The sequence below is a fragment of the Trachypithecus francoisi genome, unplaced genomic scaffold (genome assembly GCF_009764315.1).
Source record: "Trachypithecus francoisi isolate TF-2019V2 unplaced genomic scaffold, Tfra_2.0 Lachesis_group10, whole genome shotgun sequence".
Taxonomy (NCBI): domain Eukaryota; kingdom Metazoa; phylum Chordata; class Mammalia; order Primates; family Cercopithecidae; genus Trachypithecus; species Trachypithecus francoisi.
This window is the reverse complement of record NW_022681455.1, coordinates 77551417-77568799: the sequence shown is the minus strand read 5'-3', so window position 1 is coordinate 77568799 and position 17383 is coordinate 77551417. Positions and strand designations below refer to the sequence as shown.

The following is a 17383-nucleotide window of genomic DNA, read 5'->3' as shown; positions in this document are numbered from 1 at the left end:
GAGCAAGACTCTGTCTCAGAAACAAACTAACACACACACAAACTGATGGAGTGAGTAAGTGGGTTTTTTGATTTTGGTTGTTTGTTTTCCCTCCATTTCTTTCTTCTTCTTTTTTTTTTTTTTTTTTGGAGTCTTACTCTGTGGCCCAGACTGGAGTGTAGTGGCTCAATCTCAGCTCGCTGCAAGCTCCGCCTCCCGGGTTCACGCCATTCTCCTGCCTCAGCCTCCCGAGTAGCTGGGACTATGGGTGCCCGCCACCAAACCCAGCTAATTTTTTGTATTTTTAGTAGAGATGGGGTTTCACTGTGCTAGCCAGGATGGTCTCAATCTCCTGACCTTGTGATCTGCCTGCCTTGGCCTCCCAAAGTGCCAGGATTACAGGCGTGAGCCACCGCGCCGGCCCTCTTTCTTCTTTTTTTTTTTAAGAGTTGGGGTCTCGCGGCGGGCGCGGTGGCTCAAGCCTGTAATCCCAGCACTTTGGGAGGCCGAGGCGGGCGGATCACGAGGTCAGGAGATCGAGACCCTCCTGGCTAACACGGTGAAACCCCGTCTCTACTAAAAATACAAAAAAAACTAGCCGGGCGCGGTGGCGGGCGCCTGTAGTCCCAGCTACTCGGAGGCTGAGGCGGGAGAATGGTGGGAACCCGGGAGGCGGAGCTTGCAGTGAGCCGAGATCGCGCCACTGCACTCCAGCCCGGGCGATACAGCGAGACCCCGTCTCAAAAAAAAAAAAAAGAGTTGGGGTCTCACTCTGTCACCCAGGCTGGAATGCAGTGGCATGATCATAGCCCACTGCAGCCTCAAACTCCTGGGGCTCAAGCCATCCTCCCACTTCAGCCTCCCAAGTAGCTGGGACTACAGGCATGGGCCATTATGCCCAGCTAATGTTTTACTTGCCTTTCTACACAGGCACCTCTGATTGCTGTCACTTCAGTTCCAATCTCCTATAAGTCTTTACTGTTTGCTGACTGCAGCAAACAGTAAAACAGGCACATTTACATGGGTTAAGGAACCAACCTGGATAATTTTCCCTATAAACCAAGGTACTGGCTGGAGTTTCATCTTTTTGATGTTATCATTCAGCACTTTCAGAAAAACTTCATAGTCTGGCTTTGGAAGAACAACTCCAGGAAATAAATCGGATATAATTCCCTGTTAAAAAGAATGTAAAAGAAAGTGGAAAGGATAAAGTATCAGATATGTGACTTCAACATTTTCCTAAAATGAGATGTATCAACAACAGAAATCTTTGAAAAATTCCAGACCTCATTTTTCTTGCACCAAAACTTGTCCAAAATTACAAATGAAAACACTACACAACATAATTTCTGGCCAGGCACCATGGCTCATGCTTGTAATCCCAGCACTTTAGGTGACCGAGGTGGGTGGAGCACCTGAGTTCAGGAGTTCGAGATCAGCCTGGCCAACATGGCGAAAACCTGTCTCGACTAAAAATACAAAAATTAGCTGAGTGTGGTGGCACGTGCCTGTAATCCCAGCTATTCAGGAGGCTGAGGCAGGAGAATCATTTGAATCCAGGAGGCAGAGATTGCAATGAGTCGAGACCGTGCCACTGCACTCCAGCCTGGGCAACAGAACAAAACTCCATCTCAAAAAAACAAAACAAAACAAAACAACCCTATAATTTCTCCCCCAGATAATTTTAAAAGTCAGCAAATATTTAATGAGTCTGGATTATCTTCCAGTCATTGTACTAGGATGAACAAGATAGTCATGACTTCTGTCTTTATGAAGCTCAGAGCCTGGCAAGTAAGATTAAATTAATTACAAAAGGAAACTAATTAAATTGGATAAAAACACTTACGTATACCCAAGAGCAAATATTATCCTATCAGTGAAACCATTTTTATTAAAAATCAGGCAGAGATGTTTGCTATCACTTATTATTTAACATTTGTAGGGAGGGTATCAGGTGGCAGAGATGCTGGCCGAAGAAGGGAAGATGTCAGGAGATGGAAGAGGATATGGGGAAGGCACCAAAGATAACGTTTCATCTTCCAACATTGAGCCTTGGTCCTCAGCCAAGGTTCCAAACCGCTACATACCTGAAACAGAGGGACATCTTGCGCTAAGAACTTGGCCAGGTTCACATCAAGCAATGCCCGGAGCAACAGGACACTTTCGTTCTCCTCTGGATACTTGAGCTTCAGGTTTCCTGCAGCAGTAAGCACAGACTTGACAGCACGCATGCCGTAGTCATAGTGATGCTGAGAGGACAGTTGTTCCGAGCACAGGCGGTAGGTCGCAACGATCTTCTGGGCAAGACTAGGAGGGCAAAGACATGTATGCAGACACCCAGAGAGGACCACGTCCTGCCCAGCAGACATTCCCAATATCCTTGTTCTTGCCCCACCAGCAACCAGGCTTGCCCATGGACTTGATGGAGAAGCCCTGTCCTTTAAGGGTCTTTTAACAGAGTTACCATAATGAGGTATGGAAGCATGAAAAAAGCATGTGCACATATATGTATAACATGTATGGTATATGAAATCATATGTCTTTTTCGTCAGGTGCAGTGGCTCATGCCTGTGATCTCAGCACTTTGGGAGGCTGAGGCAGGAGGATCGCTTGAGGCCAGGAGTCCAAGACTAGTTTGGGCAACATAGTGAGCCTCTTGTCTCTACAGAAAAATTTAGAAATGAGCTGGGCACGGTAGCATGGCACCTGTCATCCCAGCTACTTGGAAGGCTAAGGGTGGGAGGACCTCTTGAGCCTAGGAGTTCAAGGCTGCAGTGAGCTGTGATTGCATCACTACACTCCAGCCTGAGTGACAGAGTGAGACTCTGTCTTTACAAAAATAAAAATTAAATTAAAATAAATTGTATGGTGAGGCTGGTGTCGAACTCCTGACCCCAAGTGATCTGCCCACCTCAGCCTCCCAAAGTGAAGGGATTACAGGTGTTAGCCACCGTGCCTGGAAGAAATTGTATGTTTTATACCTCTGTATGTATATATAAATGTACGCACACACATATACACACACACCAGTTAGGGAAGAACGTATCAAACTATCAGGGATATTAATTCCTGGAGAATGGAACTATGGGTTACTGAGGGGAAATTCACTTTTTTCATTTCTGTCGCATTATAATTTTTTCAATGTCCATTTTACTTTTTAAATTTAAGAAGTCCAGTACAAATTGTAATATACTTGGCCCACAACACACAGATGCTTACGTGCACTGCATACTTAACGCACACACTGCAGTGCACGTAAGTGTACATGTGTTGTGTGCCGAGTACATTAAATTTTGAATTGGGTTTCTTAGTCTTCCTGGATACACAGGTGGACCACATTTCCCAGCCTGCCGTGCAGTCAGGGGAGGCCACATGCTACTGAGTTCCAGCCAGTGCAATGTGAATGATAGTGACTGACGTATGTCAATGGCAGGGCAGGCCCACGAAAACCTCCTCCGTGACAGCCTCTGTGCCATTCACGGGCTGTAGCCACGAACTATAAGTAACCTGGGTAACCATGGTAACTATAAGTAACCATGAACTATAAGTAACCATCCCTTGGGGGAGAAGTGCCCTTGATCACAAGCACCCACTTTGGATTTTCAGACGAAATCGGCTGCGTTCAGTGTGGTATGGCCGTAGACTCATTTGGGATTTTCAGCGAGTGAAAAATAAACTTTGCTATGCTAAGCCATTGAGATTCAGGGGTCAGTATTACCCTAACTAATATACTTATGCACTTTTCTCTCAAAGAGATCCTCTTTACAAAACTGATTTCCTATAAAAACAAAGACTTTGTGTTGTTCACCAGCACCCAGCACAGGGCTGGGCATAAGGTTGCTGGCTCAATAAAGGTTTGCTAATTAAATAAATAAATGAATTGAGTGAGCAAATCGATGCAATCCTGGTTACTATAGAAAACAAATGAGTTAGGCCGGGCGCGGTGGCTCAAGCCTGTAATCCCAGCACTTTGGGAGGCCAAGACGGGCAGATCACGAGGTCAGGAGATCGAGACCATCCTGGCTAGCCTGGTGAAACCCCGTCTCTACTAAAAAATACAAAAATCTAGCCGGGCGAGGTGGCGGGCGCCTGTAATCCCAGCTACTCGGGAGGCTGAGGCAGGAGAATGGTGTAAACCCGGGCGGCGGAGCTTGCAGTGAGCTGAGATCCGGCCACTGCACTGCACTCCAGCCTGGGCGACAGAGCGAGACTCCATCTCAAAAAAAAAAAAAAAAGAAAACAAATGAGTTAAATGTCATATGACTGAGGCAGCCTCTTGGCCTAGGAAGGGCCAAGAAATTCTATTGAGAATTTCTGCAGCCCCTTGGATTATAAACAAAGACACCCAGGACATAAAGACATTCATTGTAACAGAAAGTCAATTGACGTGATAAAATTTGGAATGAGAGCAGCACAAGCCATTTTGCAATGATTATTCATAACTCTTGGTACATATATTACATGTATGTGTATACACACACACACACACGAAGACACTGATCTGCATATAAGTGTGAGTCTTGGAAACTGGACAATACTTGAATGAGAGATAACCTACTTAATTGGAGGCAATAAATGTTATATTAATAATTTTTCCTCTTCAATTCTGGAATAATTGCATATGTTGTATAGTGTTGCTTTTTTTTTTTTTTTTTTTTGAGACAGGGTCTCACTCTTTCACCCAGGCTGGAGTGCACTGGTGAGATCTTGGCTCACTGCAGCCTCTGCCTCCACGGTTCAAGCGATTCTCCTGCCTCAGCCTCCCGAGTAGCTGGGATTACAGGTGCGTGCCACCAAGCCCGGCTAATTTTTGAATTTTTTGGTAGAGATGGGGTTTCCCCATGTTGGCCAGGCTGGTCTCAAACTCTTGGCCTTAAGTGATCTCCTGCCTTGGCCTGCCAAAGTGCTGAGATTACAGACATGAGCCACGGCACCCAGCCTTGTTTGTTTGTTGCCTTAAGCCACTGAGTAATGTGGGTATGGATGTGTCAGAGTGAGGGGTGGGGAAGATATGAGTAGCTACTTTCTCTAATAGAACTCAGGTGTATGTAAAGACAGAGCGGGGCCCTGCCCTGGGAATCTGGGCCATTTCCCCGTCAGAAATGGGGCAAGACCAAGGCCAGGGCTATGTGCTCTCAGACCACCCAGTAAGCTGAAGCAAGTTTCTCAAGCTTCTCTCTTTTATTCCAATGGGCAAACCACCTCGAATCTGCCACACACGCAAAAAGCCACTAGTTAAAGTCCTGTAGAATGCACTGGAAAACCCATGTAACACACCTTCTGGAGTCCAGAAACCCCATGGAGTAGAGGGAGATTTCTCCAATGAGGGTGTAATCTGGCACCATCATGGCCACTGTCCGGAACAAGGCCTGGAAAAGAAACAATGAATCAGAATCAGAACATGTGCAGTGAATACTGAGGGAAGGCACATCCACAGAAGCAAAGGGAAGTAGCACGGTCCTTCAGGCCACGCCAGTGACAATCAAGGCAAGCAGGACTGGGGGACAAGTGAGTGCAGATGGACCACCCTCAGTTGGCCAATGCATGGCTCAGCCAACCTCCCTACTGGCCCTGTGCGGGTACATGTCGTTACTTACATTCGGTCCCTCAGTGGTTCTGTGGAAGGCCCTAGGTGCTGGTTCACCTCATTCTCCTATGCCAAATGAGGATACCTCATTGCATCACTCAACTGTTGGAGCTTCCCAGAGTTCAACATGGACATCAGAAGTCATTTAGGAATGCAGAACCAATATATATCAGAAGAAGTCAGACAGATCTTTTTTGAGACAGAGTCTCTGTCGCCCAGGCTGGAGTGCAGTGGCGTGATCTTGGCTCACTGCAACCTCCGCCTCCCGGGTTCAAGCGATTCTTGTGCCTTCGCCTCCCAAACACCAGGGGATTACAGGTGCCCAACACCAGGCCCAGCTAATTTTTGTATTTCTAGTAGAGATGGGGTTTCATCATGTTGGCCAGACTGATCTTGAACTCCTGACCTCAGATGATCCAACCGCCTCAGCCTCCCAAAGTGTTGGGATTAAGGCGTGAGTCACCGTGCCCAGCCAGACAGACCTTGGTTTGAGTTCCTGTTTTGCTACGGACTAGCATGGGCAAGTTATACAACCCTTGTAGATCTCAGTTCTTTCATCTCAAAACAGACTAACTTTACTCTCTTCATAGAGTTATCATGAGAATAAAATGATAGAATGCAAGTGAAGTGCTTACAAGAGTATGTGGCACATAGTAAGTGTTCTATATACACCAGCTATTGCATTATTACCTTGGATCTTAGAGGAGAAGTAACTTGCCTGAGTCACCCAGTTAGTTAGAGCTAATGCCGGGGCTAGAATCCAGGCTTCCTGATACCATGCCCAGGTGCTTTCTACTATACCACGGCATCATGAAAGCTGCTTGTGATGATCTAATATGGCTGTTGGCTGGGATGGGTGCAGGGGATGCTTACAACTACTAGGCAGTAAAAAATGAGAAATGTGGCCGGGACTGGTGGCTCACACATGTAATCCCAGTACTTTGGGAGGCCAAGGCAGGTGGATCGCCTGAGGTCAGGAGTTTGAGACCAGCCTGGCCAATGTGGTGAAAACCTGTCTCTACTAAAAATATGAAAATTAGCGGGGTGTGATGGCACATGCCTGTAGTCCCAGCTACTCAGGAAGCTGAGGCAGGAGAATCGCTTGAACCCGGGAGGCAGAGGTTGCAGTGAGCCAAGATCGTGCCACTGTACTCCAGCCTGGGGGACAGAATGAGACTCCATCACAAAAAGAAAAAAAAAAAAAAAGAGAGAGAGAGAGAGAAATGTGGATCCAAATTCTATCTTGGCCTTCACTGGCCTATGTTGACCTAGAGGGGAGGAGCCACTTGAAGCATCACCCTGACTATTTTCTCTTCTCAGAGAGAAGTGGTCCATCTGAATAAGATTCCAGGGCTCCAATCAGAATGCATTAGTAGCAGGGGATAGATCATGTCCTAAAGTCAGTGGATATGGGTGTGGCTGGGTCTCTCTTACCACTTCCACCCAAGGGGACGGGGGAATAAATTTACCCCCAGGTAGGTACCTCCAGAGGTTTCTCTTTCTTTTTCTTTTTTTTTGAGGTGGAGTTTCACTCTTGCCTCCCAGGCTGGAGTGCAATGACGCTGTCTCCAGTCACTGCAGCCTCCGCCTCCCACGTTCAAGCGATTCTTCTGCCTCAGCCTCCTGAGTAGCTGAGTGGGATTATAGGCACTGGCCACCATGTCTGGCTAATTTTTGTATTTTTAGTAGAGATGGGGTTTCACCACATTGGCCAGGCTGGTCTCGAACTCCTGACCTCAGGTGATCTGCCTGCCTCGGCCTCCCAAAGTGCTGGGATTACAGGCATGAGCCACAGTACCCGGCCCAGAGGTTTCTATTCTAAAAAGCACACCCCACATGTATATCTGCTGGCATTTACCTTGAGGTTGTCAGGCAGTTCAGCCCTGCCAGCATAGCCGGGGTTCATGGTGATGAAAACAGCGCAGGTTGGGTTCAGAGAGAGCTCAGTGCCTTCAAAGATGAATGTCTTTAGCTTCCGAATGATGGCTTGTTGGATGCTGAGGATCTGCTGAGCGACCACAGACAGCACTTCCACCTGGGGTGAGAATGCCCGGCTGATAGGAGCTCCTGCTTCTGTCTGACAACCACCCTACTCTACCAGAGTCCTCCCACATAGCAAAGAAAGAACCCAATCACCCGGAAACCAACCACAGCTGCACATTCAAAATCAGGAGCATGATTTGGGGTTTTGGTAAGAAAAAAGAACACAGGTTTGCGCGTGTGTGCGTGTGCGTGTGCGTTAATAGTTTCCATAGTATTTTATCTTTGTTTCAACACCTAACATAGTACTTGCCATACAGTAGGTATTCTGTGTTTATCAATTCATATTGGTTCAAAGATCAGGGATTTTTATATTTCCTGATCTTCATTCATCATCCAAACAGAATTATACACTCTTGGGATGCATCTTTTGTACTTCTGCTATAGACTTTTATCATGTTGGTATTTGTTTCATTAAATTTTTATTTCCCTTTACTAGATTGAACAGTCTAGACAGCAAGACCCTTTTTTTTTTTTGAGACAGAGTTTCACTTCTAGGTTGGTATGCAATGGTGAGATCTCAGCTCACTGCAACCTCCACCTCCCGGGTTCAAGCCATTCTCCTGCTTCAGCCTCCCGAGTAGCTGGGATTACAGGCACTCACCACCACACCCAGCTGCTTTTTATATTTTTAGTAGAGACAGGGTTTCACCATGTTGGCCAGGCTGGTCTTGAACTCCTGACCTCAGGTGATGCACCTGCCTTGGCCTCCCAAAGTGCTGGGATTACAGGTATGGTATGAGCCACCGCGCCCTGTCAAGACCTTTTTTTTTTTTTTTTTTTTTTTTTTTAAGAGACAAAGTCTCACTCTCACCCAGGCTGGAATGCAGTGGCTGCATCAAAGCCCACTTCAGCCTCGAACTCCTGGGCTCAAGCAATCCTCCTGCCTCAGCCTCCTGAATAACTGAGGCTATTTTAGTTTTGTAGAGACAGGGTCTCAACTGTGTTGCCCAGACTGGTCTCAGACTCCTGGGCTCAAGTGATCCTCCCACCTTGACCTCCCAAAGTGTTGGGATTACAGGTGTGAGCCTCTGTGCCTTGCTATACAATCATTTCATGCTCATCTTTGTAGCATGAACTTATGCGGAATATCTGATGTATAGTAGCTGCTCAATAGTTTGGAATGGGCAAGTGAATGAATTAATATGATGGAGAGATGGGGAATATGTGTATAAAACATGCATCTGTCTCCTTGAGACTCCTTCTGTTTAATTCACTGAGTACCTGCTTTGGAGGTTCTCATGCCTGCCATACAAGAGACATAAGGCCCTGTTATTAAGGGGTGCAGAGCCAAGAAAAAGTCCCCTCCATGCACAGCTTCTTTGTTTTGCATCCTAGAGGCAGAGTTACCTCGATCCTGTTGAATTCATCAAAGCACGCCCATGCTCCAGCCTGTGCCAGCCCCTTGAAGAACTTCCCCATAGCTTTGTAATCCAAACCATCGGAGCAGTTGAAGACCACACACTAGAAAGAGGGAGGATGTGGGTATCATTCAGGGTGGATTGCATCCCATCTGAATTACCCTGCACCATTCAACAGTAGTGGGCTCCTCTCTCCTTGCTCTGCTTGAAGGAGCTGGGGTCCACGCTGCCTGTTAACGCTAAACTATCTTAAAGTTCATGCTTACTTCCCAGAATAGGGGTGCAGAGAGGGCCTGGAAGAGACGGAGGGGATAGATGACATTTCCTTACCTGCTTAGCCAAGGCTTTGGCCAAATCTTTGGTGGTTTCTGTCTTGCCAGTCCCAGCTGGACCCTCTGGAGCACCCCCAAGGTTCAGCTTCAAAGCTCCCATCAGTGTCCTATGGGAAGAAAATAGGACTTCAGTGCTTGAGGTCTAAGACCCAGGAAAGAAACTGGCTTTTTATTTATTTTGACTCATACAAATATTTAGGTTAGTGCTAAAGTGACTGCAGTTTTTGCCATTGAAAGTAATGCTAAAAGCTGCAATGACTTTTGCACCAACCAAATAGTTAAAAATTTTCCCGATTATATGAGCAATACAACATCACTGTAAAAATTTCTATTTTACTCGGCATTATAACCTCAGAGCCCAGCACATGAGTGGCACCCATAAATATGTGTTTGAATGAATAAATGAATATGTGCATATATATATATATATATATATAAAATAAAAGTGAAAATACTCATAACCTCTACTTTCCAAAGATCACCAGTGCTAATGGAATGGTGCAAATAAATATATTTATCCAACTAGATTATGAATTATTTTTTTCTTTCGAGACAGGTTCTCACTCTGTTGGCCAGGCTGGAGTACAAGGCATGGTCACAGTTCACTGCAGCCTTGACCTCCTGGACCCAAGTGATCCTCCCATCTCAGCCTCCCAAGTAGCTGGGACTTACAGGCACACACCACCACACCTGGTTGATTTTCGTATTTTTTGTAGAGATGGGATTTTGCCATGTTGCCCAGGCAGGTTGGTTTCAAGCTTCTGGGATCAAGTGATCCACCCACTTTGGCCTCCCAAAGTGCTGAGATTACAGGTGTGAGCCACCATGCCCAGCTAGACTATGAACTCTTAAGTCCAGGAATCATATTTGATTCCATTTCATAACCTCAGTAAATTAATACAGTTCCTGGCATGTAATAGGTGCAAGATATATGTTAGAAATGAATGATGTAATAACTGTGGTTCCATGGCCCTTGGTATGGGTCTCTATGTTTTCATTTAGCACTCCATCTTGTAATCATTTCAATATGTCTCTCCTGAACCCCCAGTGAGATTTAGGGTTTCTTGAGGTCATGCATGGTGCACAGGAAACTTCAAAAAATGGTTGTTGAACAATGAGTGAAATAAATACATGAATGAAGAGCAAAAATCATGACCATAAAAAAACAAGTGGTTGAGGATTTTGAAGGGAGAAAACATTCCCAAGCATTATTTTTGCAATCTAAAAAACTCCCACTGTAAGGAAATATATAAAAGCAAAGAACATCTAAACATCACAAAACCGACAAGTTCACAAAATCCCGATCTCAAAGGCTGAGTTCCACAGAAAATGTCAGAGCACTTTGCTGAGCACAGAATGGCCAGATCTTTTCATGAGACTGGCTGGCAGAGCCTAGAGACCCCTTGGCTGTGTTCTTGACCTCACTTCTTGTCTATATTATAGCCATAGGCTCTCCAAGCACCATCTTGATACCTGCCATTGGAGAGCCCTCTACGTCAAGTCCTGTGTCATGTTCATAGACGTGCACCAATATTCCACTTGTTGGTTCAAATATATTGATTTGCACTAGAACTATTACTGGGTTCTCATTTCTAGCCTGAAGACCTAGTTTGCATGCCCATCTTTGGGACTATGGAGAATCTAATAATCTGAAGTGTGAAGGTAACCCAAGACATCCCTAACTTTCCTCCCCAGAGTCTTCTTCCCCTGGAGTTCTCCATTCACCCGTCAGATCTAGGAGCTCCAGAATGTACCTGTAGCAGCGGTCTGTGAGGGGTGTGATCACCAGCCGAGGGGAGTTTCCCAGGTACTCATAGCCATACAAAGCTTCTGTGGTGATAATCTGCACCTGTACATCCTGGGCCACCCAGTAGTAGCGCAGCTGTGAGATCCATTGGAAATCATTCAGATCAGAGACCCTGTCCTCAATTAACTTGGCCACCACGTCACGGGCTATTGGGACACAGATGCAGAAACACACACACAGAGCCATCAGAACAGAACTCTCCATCTTCGTAAGCTCCTCAGTTAGAAGTGGATGTTATCAAGGTCCCCCCTTCTCCAAACAATTTTATTTTATTTATTTTTTGAGATGGAGCCTTGCTCTGTCTCCCATTCTGGAGTGCAACGGCGTCATCTCAGGTCATTGCAACCTCCGCCTCCTGGGTTCAAGCGATTCTCCTGCCTCAGCCTCGCAAATAGGTGGGATTATAGGTGCAAGCCACCACACCTGGCTAATATTTTGTATTTTTAGTAGAGATGGGGTTTCAACATGTTGGCCAGGCTGGTCTCCAACTTCTGACCTCAAGTGATCCGCCCACCTTGGCCTCCCAAAGTGCTGAGATTACAGGCGTGAGCCACCGCGCCCGACCCAGACAATTTTAGATTTCACAAGCCTCCTTGCCCACCCCCACCCTGCAGGCAGCAATATCTGTTAGAAGCTGGTATTTGCTTTCTCCCAAAACCAGGCAGAGAATCTGCTTCACTATCTTTTCTCAGACAGCACAGCAGAGGTATTAAAGGTGCGTGCTCTGAAATCAGACTGCCTGGGTTCAAATTCTGGTTCCACCACAACCTAGCTGTGTGACTTTGGGTAAGTTCCTCGACCTCTCTGTTCTTCAGTTGTGTAATCTGTAAAATAGGGATAATATAGTACCTACATTATGGGGTTATCATGAGGATTAAATGAATATATATGCACATACGTACATGCCTACATCTAGACACAATAGAGACAGCTATTCTTGGCGTATGAAAATGTTATACAGGTATTAGCTACTGTTATCATCCCCAAATTCTTGGAAGTCTGAGCCAGAGGGCTTTGCAATGCATACTGACTCCAAATGCCATCCTATTTCCAATATAACCCTTTTGTTCCCATTTCAGGCCCCTAGGATATCCTAGGAGAATGCAATCAGCGTGGCCTTATATAGAAGGGGAAGGAAGCCCAAGAATCCATGGTTAGATATATCCTTTCCATCTGGAGGCCTGAGAAACCAGCTGGAAGATATACATTTCTAGCATTTCTCTTTTCTCTCATGGGACTGTAAGCCCTGATTTAATTTTATCCAAGTGACAGGGGCCTTGAAGTTGAAGAGTGGATCTAGGCTGATGAGAATCATTCATTATGTTTTTGGTAACTCAGGTGGAAAGCTATGGAGATCTCAGAGCTAGTACAGCAGACTCAAATATTCAGAACCTGGGGCTTAGAGAGGTAACTAACTTGCTGAGAGGCACACAGCTATAATAGCAAGCAACAGAAGCGCCTGTGTCTGTCTGCTTCTAAGCCTAAGGGGCTTTTCAAAGGGTTGCTTCCATTGAACCTTTCCTGCCTCTCTGTGACAGTCTTCTTTATTACAGTAAAATCCAAAACCCTGCAGGGAAGAGTCCTTGAAGACGATTATATCCACAGCTTTTTCTTCCCTCCCAAGGAATTTAATTCTCCTCCTGGCTCTTGGGGAAATATACAGGGGAACCACCTGATACGTTCTCCCAAGGAAGAGGGTATAGGGCAGGAGTATGGTATGCCTGAGGGATCCAAGAGGAAAGCGAATTTCAAGGGATTGAGTTGGGGATGCCTTCACCATGCAGTGTGTGTATGTGCACTTGCATGTGTGTGTGTGTGTATATGTGTGTGGGTACGTGCGTGTGTGCCTACATGCATGCTTGTGTTTGTGAACCCAACCACACTCGGGTACCCTGGACAGTATAACCACATCTGCACCAATTATTCCTAACAGCTGAGCATGTAGCTGTATGAAGAGCACATTTTCCCTTCTCTCTCCTTGATGTTATGCTGGTCTACCTAATGAAATCAGATTGAAGTGAGCATTAACCTGAGGGGAATGAGATGCCATGAAATGCCAGTAGGAAGCTGGGTGTGTGAGCAAGAGACTCTGTTCCCAAGCAACCAGCCTGGTCCAGCCCTAGTTTCCTTGGCGATGGAGAGAGGGTGTGGGGGTGGTTTGTTTTATATAAAGACCCCAGTTTTTCCTCCTCCTCCTCCTCTTCCTCCTCCTCTTTTTTTTTTAAAGGAGGAGCTGGAAGGCATCCTCTCTCACCACCCACTGCTTGCAACATTGCCCATTTCCAGTCCCTTAGGCTTGGAAGCAGACAGACATAGGCGCTTCTCTTGCTTACTATTATAGCTGTGTGCCTCTCAGCAAGTTCGTTACCTCTCTAAGCCCCAGGTTCTGAATCTATGAAATGTCTATGAAAATGAGATAATGTACGTCAACCACTTAGCACAAAGCCTGGCACCTAGCAAGGATGCAAAAATCTTAGCTACAGTTAGCCAAGGAAATGATTCCACGTTCGTGAAGCTCAGAAATGACTTTGGCCATCATTGTCTCAGTACAGGCCCTGCTTGGAGGGCTCCTGGAAATCAGTTTGGGGGTGGGAGAGGAAACACAGGTGGACAGCCCTTCAGCATTGGCTTCTCTCCTTCCTCCTCCATCTTACTCTAAGTTGGAGAAAGCTCTCCCTAATGAGGAAGGAAACCCTGAATTATTCCATCCAGGAGAACTGAGATGAGCAAGACTAGACTGCTTCTCCTGGACAGTCAGTAATGACAGGGGAAGCCCACTGGCTTACCGTGGACATCGATGACCGTGAGGGCCCCGAGCGTGAGTCGAGCTCCACTGCTCAGCTTCCCTCGCACCAGCTGGACAATCTGTGCAATCTGATCATTGCTCTTTTTCAGAAAATTCTGGCAGGGGCAGAGGAGGGGACAACTGGTTACATTTGACTCTCCTCTAGTAATCCCTGTGTCAAGAAATGGTACCATGGACCACCGGATAGCTCAAGCCAGACTCCTGGGTGTCATCCCTCAAGTCCACCTTTTCCTTACCCCAGTCCTTAATCTCTGAATGAATTCCTAATGCATTGTGCTGAAAGAGGCAAGATTTGGAAGGTTTCATACTCCATAGTTTTATATTTATACTATTGTGGAAAAGGCAAAATTACAGGAGTGAGCAGAAAATACCTTGGTAGTTACTGGAGACTTGGAGTAGAGAATGCAACTGACTACAAAGGGCCTGAGGACATTTTCTTGGATGGTGTGGAACTGTCCTATATACTGATTGTGATGGTGCCTACACAAATGCATATGTTTATCAAAACTGAGAACCGTATGCTAAAAAAGGTGAATTTCACTGTATATACCGTAAATCAGAATTAACCTCCCAAATTGGAAACTTTTTCACATTAAAGAGACAAAGGAGCTATAAAAACAAAATGCAACATGTAATCCTAGATTGCATCCTGGACCAGGAAAAAAAAAAAAAAAAAAAAAAGATAGTAGGGCAATTGGCTAATTTTATTTATTTATTTATTTATTTGAGACAGAGCCTGACTCAGCCTCCCAAATAGCTGGGACTACAGGTGTGCACAACCACACCCAGCTCATATTGTATTTTTAGTAGAGATGGGGTTTCGCCACTTTGGCCGGTCTCGAACTCCTGACTCAAGTGATTCACCCACCTAGTCCTCCCAAAGTGCTGGGATTACAGACATGAGCCGCCATGCCTGGCCTGTCATTTCTTTTTCAAGATGACAAAATTTAAAATAGCCAATTTAGAAAGGTCTATAGAGAATAAAATTGTATCAATGTTGACTTCCTGATTTGGAAAATTGTACAATGGTTGTCTAAGATGTTAATATATGAGGAATCTGGATGAAAGATACATGAAAATTCTTTGTATTATATTTTCAGCATTATTGGTAAGTTTCATGTTATTTCAAATGAAAGAGGCAAAAGGCCGGGCGCGGTGGCTCAAGCCTGTAATCCCAGCACTTTGGGAGGCCGAGACGGGCGGATCACGAGGTCAGGAGATCGAGACCATCCTGGCTAACATGGTGAAACCCCGTCTCTACTAAAAATACAAAAACTAGCCGGGCGAGGTGGCGGGCGCCTGTAGTCCCAGCTACTCGGGAGGCTGAGACAGGAGAATGGCGTAGACCCGGGAGGCGGAGCTTGCAGTGAGCTGAGATCCGCCACTGCACTCCAGTCCGGGCGACAGAGCGAGACTCCGCCTCAAAAAAAAAAAAAAAAAAAAAAAAAAAAAAAAAAAAAAAAAAAAAAAGAAAGAGGCAAAAAATAAAATAAAAAGAAAACTTTTTTTTTTTTTTTCTTTTTTGAGACGGAGTCTCGCTCTGTCGCCCGGGCTGGAGTGCAGTAGCCGGATCTCAGCTCACTGCAAGCTCCGCCTTCCGGTTCACGCCATTCTCCTGCCTCAGCCTCCCGAGTAGCTGGGACTATAGGCGCCCGCCGCGTCGCCCGGCTAGTTTTTTGTATTTTTAGTAGAGACGGGGTTTCACAGTGTTAGCCAGGATGGTCTCGATCTCCTGACCTCGTGATCCGCCCGTCTCGGCCTCCCAAAGTGCTGGGATTACAGGCTTGAGCCACCGCGCCCGGCCAAAAGAAAACTTAAAAAGGAAAAAAAGACCACCCTAGGTTCAAACCCTGCCTTTCCTACTTTCTAGCTATGTGGCTCTGGGCAAATGACTTTAAGCTTCCAAGTCTCAGTCTCCTGGTGTGTCAAATGCAATTTTTTTTTTTTTTTCTGAGATGGGGTCTTGGTCTGTCACCTAGGCAGGAGTGCACAGGCACAAACATGGCTCACTGAAACCTTGACCTCCTGAGCTCAAGCAATCCTCCCACCTCAGCCACCTGAGTAGCTGGGACCACAGGCACGCACCATCACTCCTGGCTATTCGTAGAGAGGGGGTCTCACTACGTTGCCCGGGCTGGTCTTGAACTACTGGCCACAAGCAATCCTCCCGCCTTGGCCTCCCAAACTATTGGGATTACAGGCATGAGCCACCATATCCTGCCCTAAATCTAGATGATTATAGCTGCCTCTTCAAGCTGTGTTGAGGATTAAATGAGGTAGTGTATGTGCTGTTGGGGCTTCTCCCCACATCTCTCCTAAACACACCTATTCCACAGCTATTCTAGACCAAAGTGTCTTCCTGCTGGAATACACCACGCTTTTCATCTTCAGGCTTTTGCATATTCCAGGTCTTCTCTCTGGAACACTCTCCCTCTTATTTTCTGCTCAGCTAATCCCTACTTATATTTCAGGTCTCCTCCTAGACACCACTTTTCTGGGAAATCTTCCCCAATCCTAACTTCCCTCCCCTCACTCTCTTACTCTTTCCTTCCTTCCTATTTTCCTCCTTTCCTTCCTTCCTTCCTTCCTCTTTCCTCCCTGCCTCCCTTCCTCCCTCCCTCCCTCCCCTTCCTTCCTTCCCTTCCCTTCCCTTTCCTTCCTTCCTTCCTTCCTTCCTTCCTTCCTTCCTTCCTTCCTTCCACCCACCCTCCCTCCCTCCCTGCCCATACTTACTGGATATCTGTTCTTTCCTTATCACAGTTCTATAAAAGAGCCTTTTTCTCTCCCCCACGAGACCATAAATCCTTGAGGACAGGGACTATGTCTGTCTCATTCACATCTAGTTACCTTTGTTAGCAGCAGTACCAGCACAGAGCAGATGCCAAACCAATATTTGTTAAATGAATAATAAATGGCTGGAGGGAGGAAGGGATGATTATTCTGTGTCAACACCTGCTTCCTTTAGGATACGGAGGCACATCACACAGCGTGCATGCACTCCAGGGCCTGGGTGTATGATGGGGAACATTCTCCCTATCTATGGGTGGGAAAACTGGGGCACATGAATCCACCTCCATCACAAAAAGTCAGAGATACTGTCACAAAAGTCAGAGGATTTTAGAGTTTCTAAACTTGGAAATGATGTACGTGAAAGCAGTTTGGATGTGTACAGTGCAATATGTCTATTAGGATTTATCAATATGGAATCTGTATAAGTCTAAACAGTGGCCAAATTTTATGTTCTAATTTCAGTTTATACAGCAAAATATAGGAAATTAAAACATATTCTAATACACAGCCAATCTTCTAAGAGCAGTAAAGGAGATCTGGTGAGATATTCATGGGGAATAAGACCATGGAAGAAAGGCTGAATATGAAGTTTTCATTCATCCATTTAACAAATATTTGGTCAAGCATGGTGGCTCCCAGCACTTCGGTGGCCCCTTGGCTTAGGAAGAATACAGGAGGTCT

General features: G+C 45.9%; 1 protein-coding gene across 1 annotated transcript in view; it reads right to left on the bottom strand.

Moving 5' to 3' along the window:
• DNAH3 (dynein axonemal heavy chain 3) overlaps positions 1-17383 on the bottom strand; it is a 208128-nt gene that overhangs the window by 100213 nt on the left and 90532 nt on the right. The window contains exons 27-34 of the mRNA XM_033217790.1: positions 13893-14007; positions 11054-11252; positions 9298-9406; positions 8957-9070; positions 7425-7601; positions 5257-5348; positions 2067-2286; positions 1018-1152 (exon numbers count right to left, since the gene is read on the bottom strand). Coding sequence (XP_033073681.1) covers positions 1018-1152; positions 2067-2286; positions 5257-5348; positions 7425-7601; positions 8957-9070; positions 9298-9406; positions 11054-11252; positions 13893-14007 — 1161 coding nt within the window. The remainder of the gene's footprint in view (positions 1-1017; positions 1153-2066; positions 2287-5256; positions 5349-7424; positions 7602-8956; positions 9071-9297; positions 9407-11053; positions 11253-13892; positions 14008-17383) is intronic.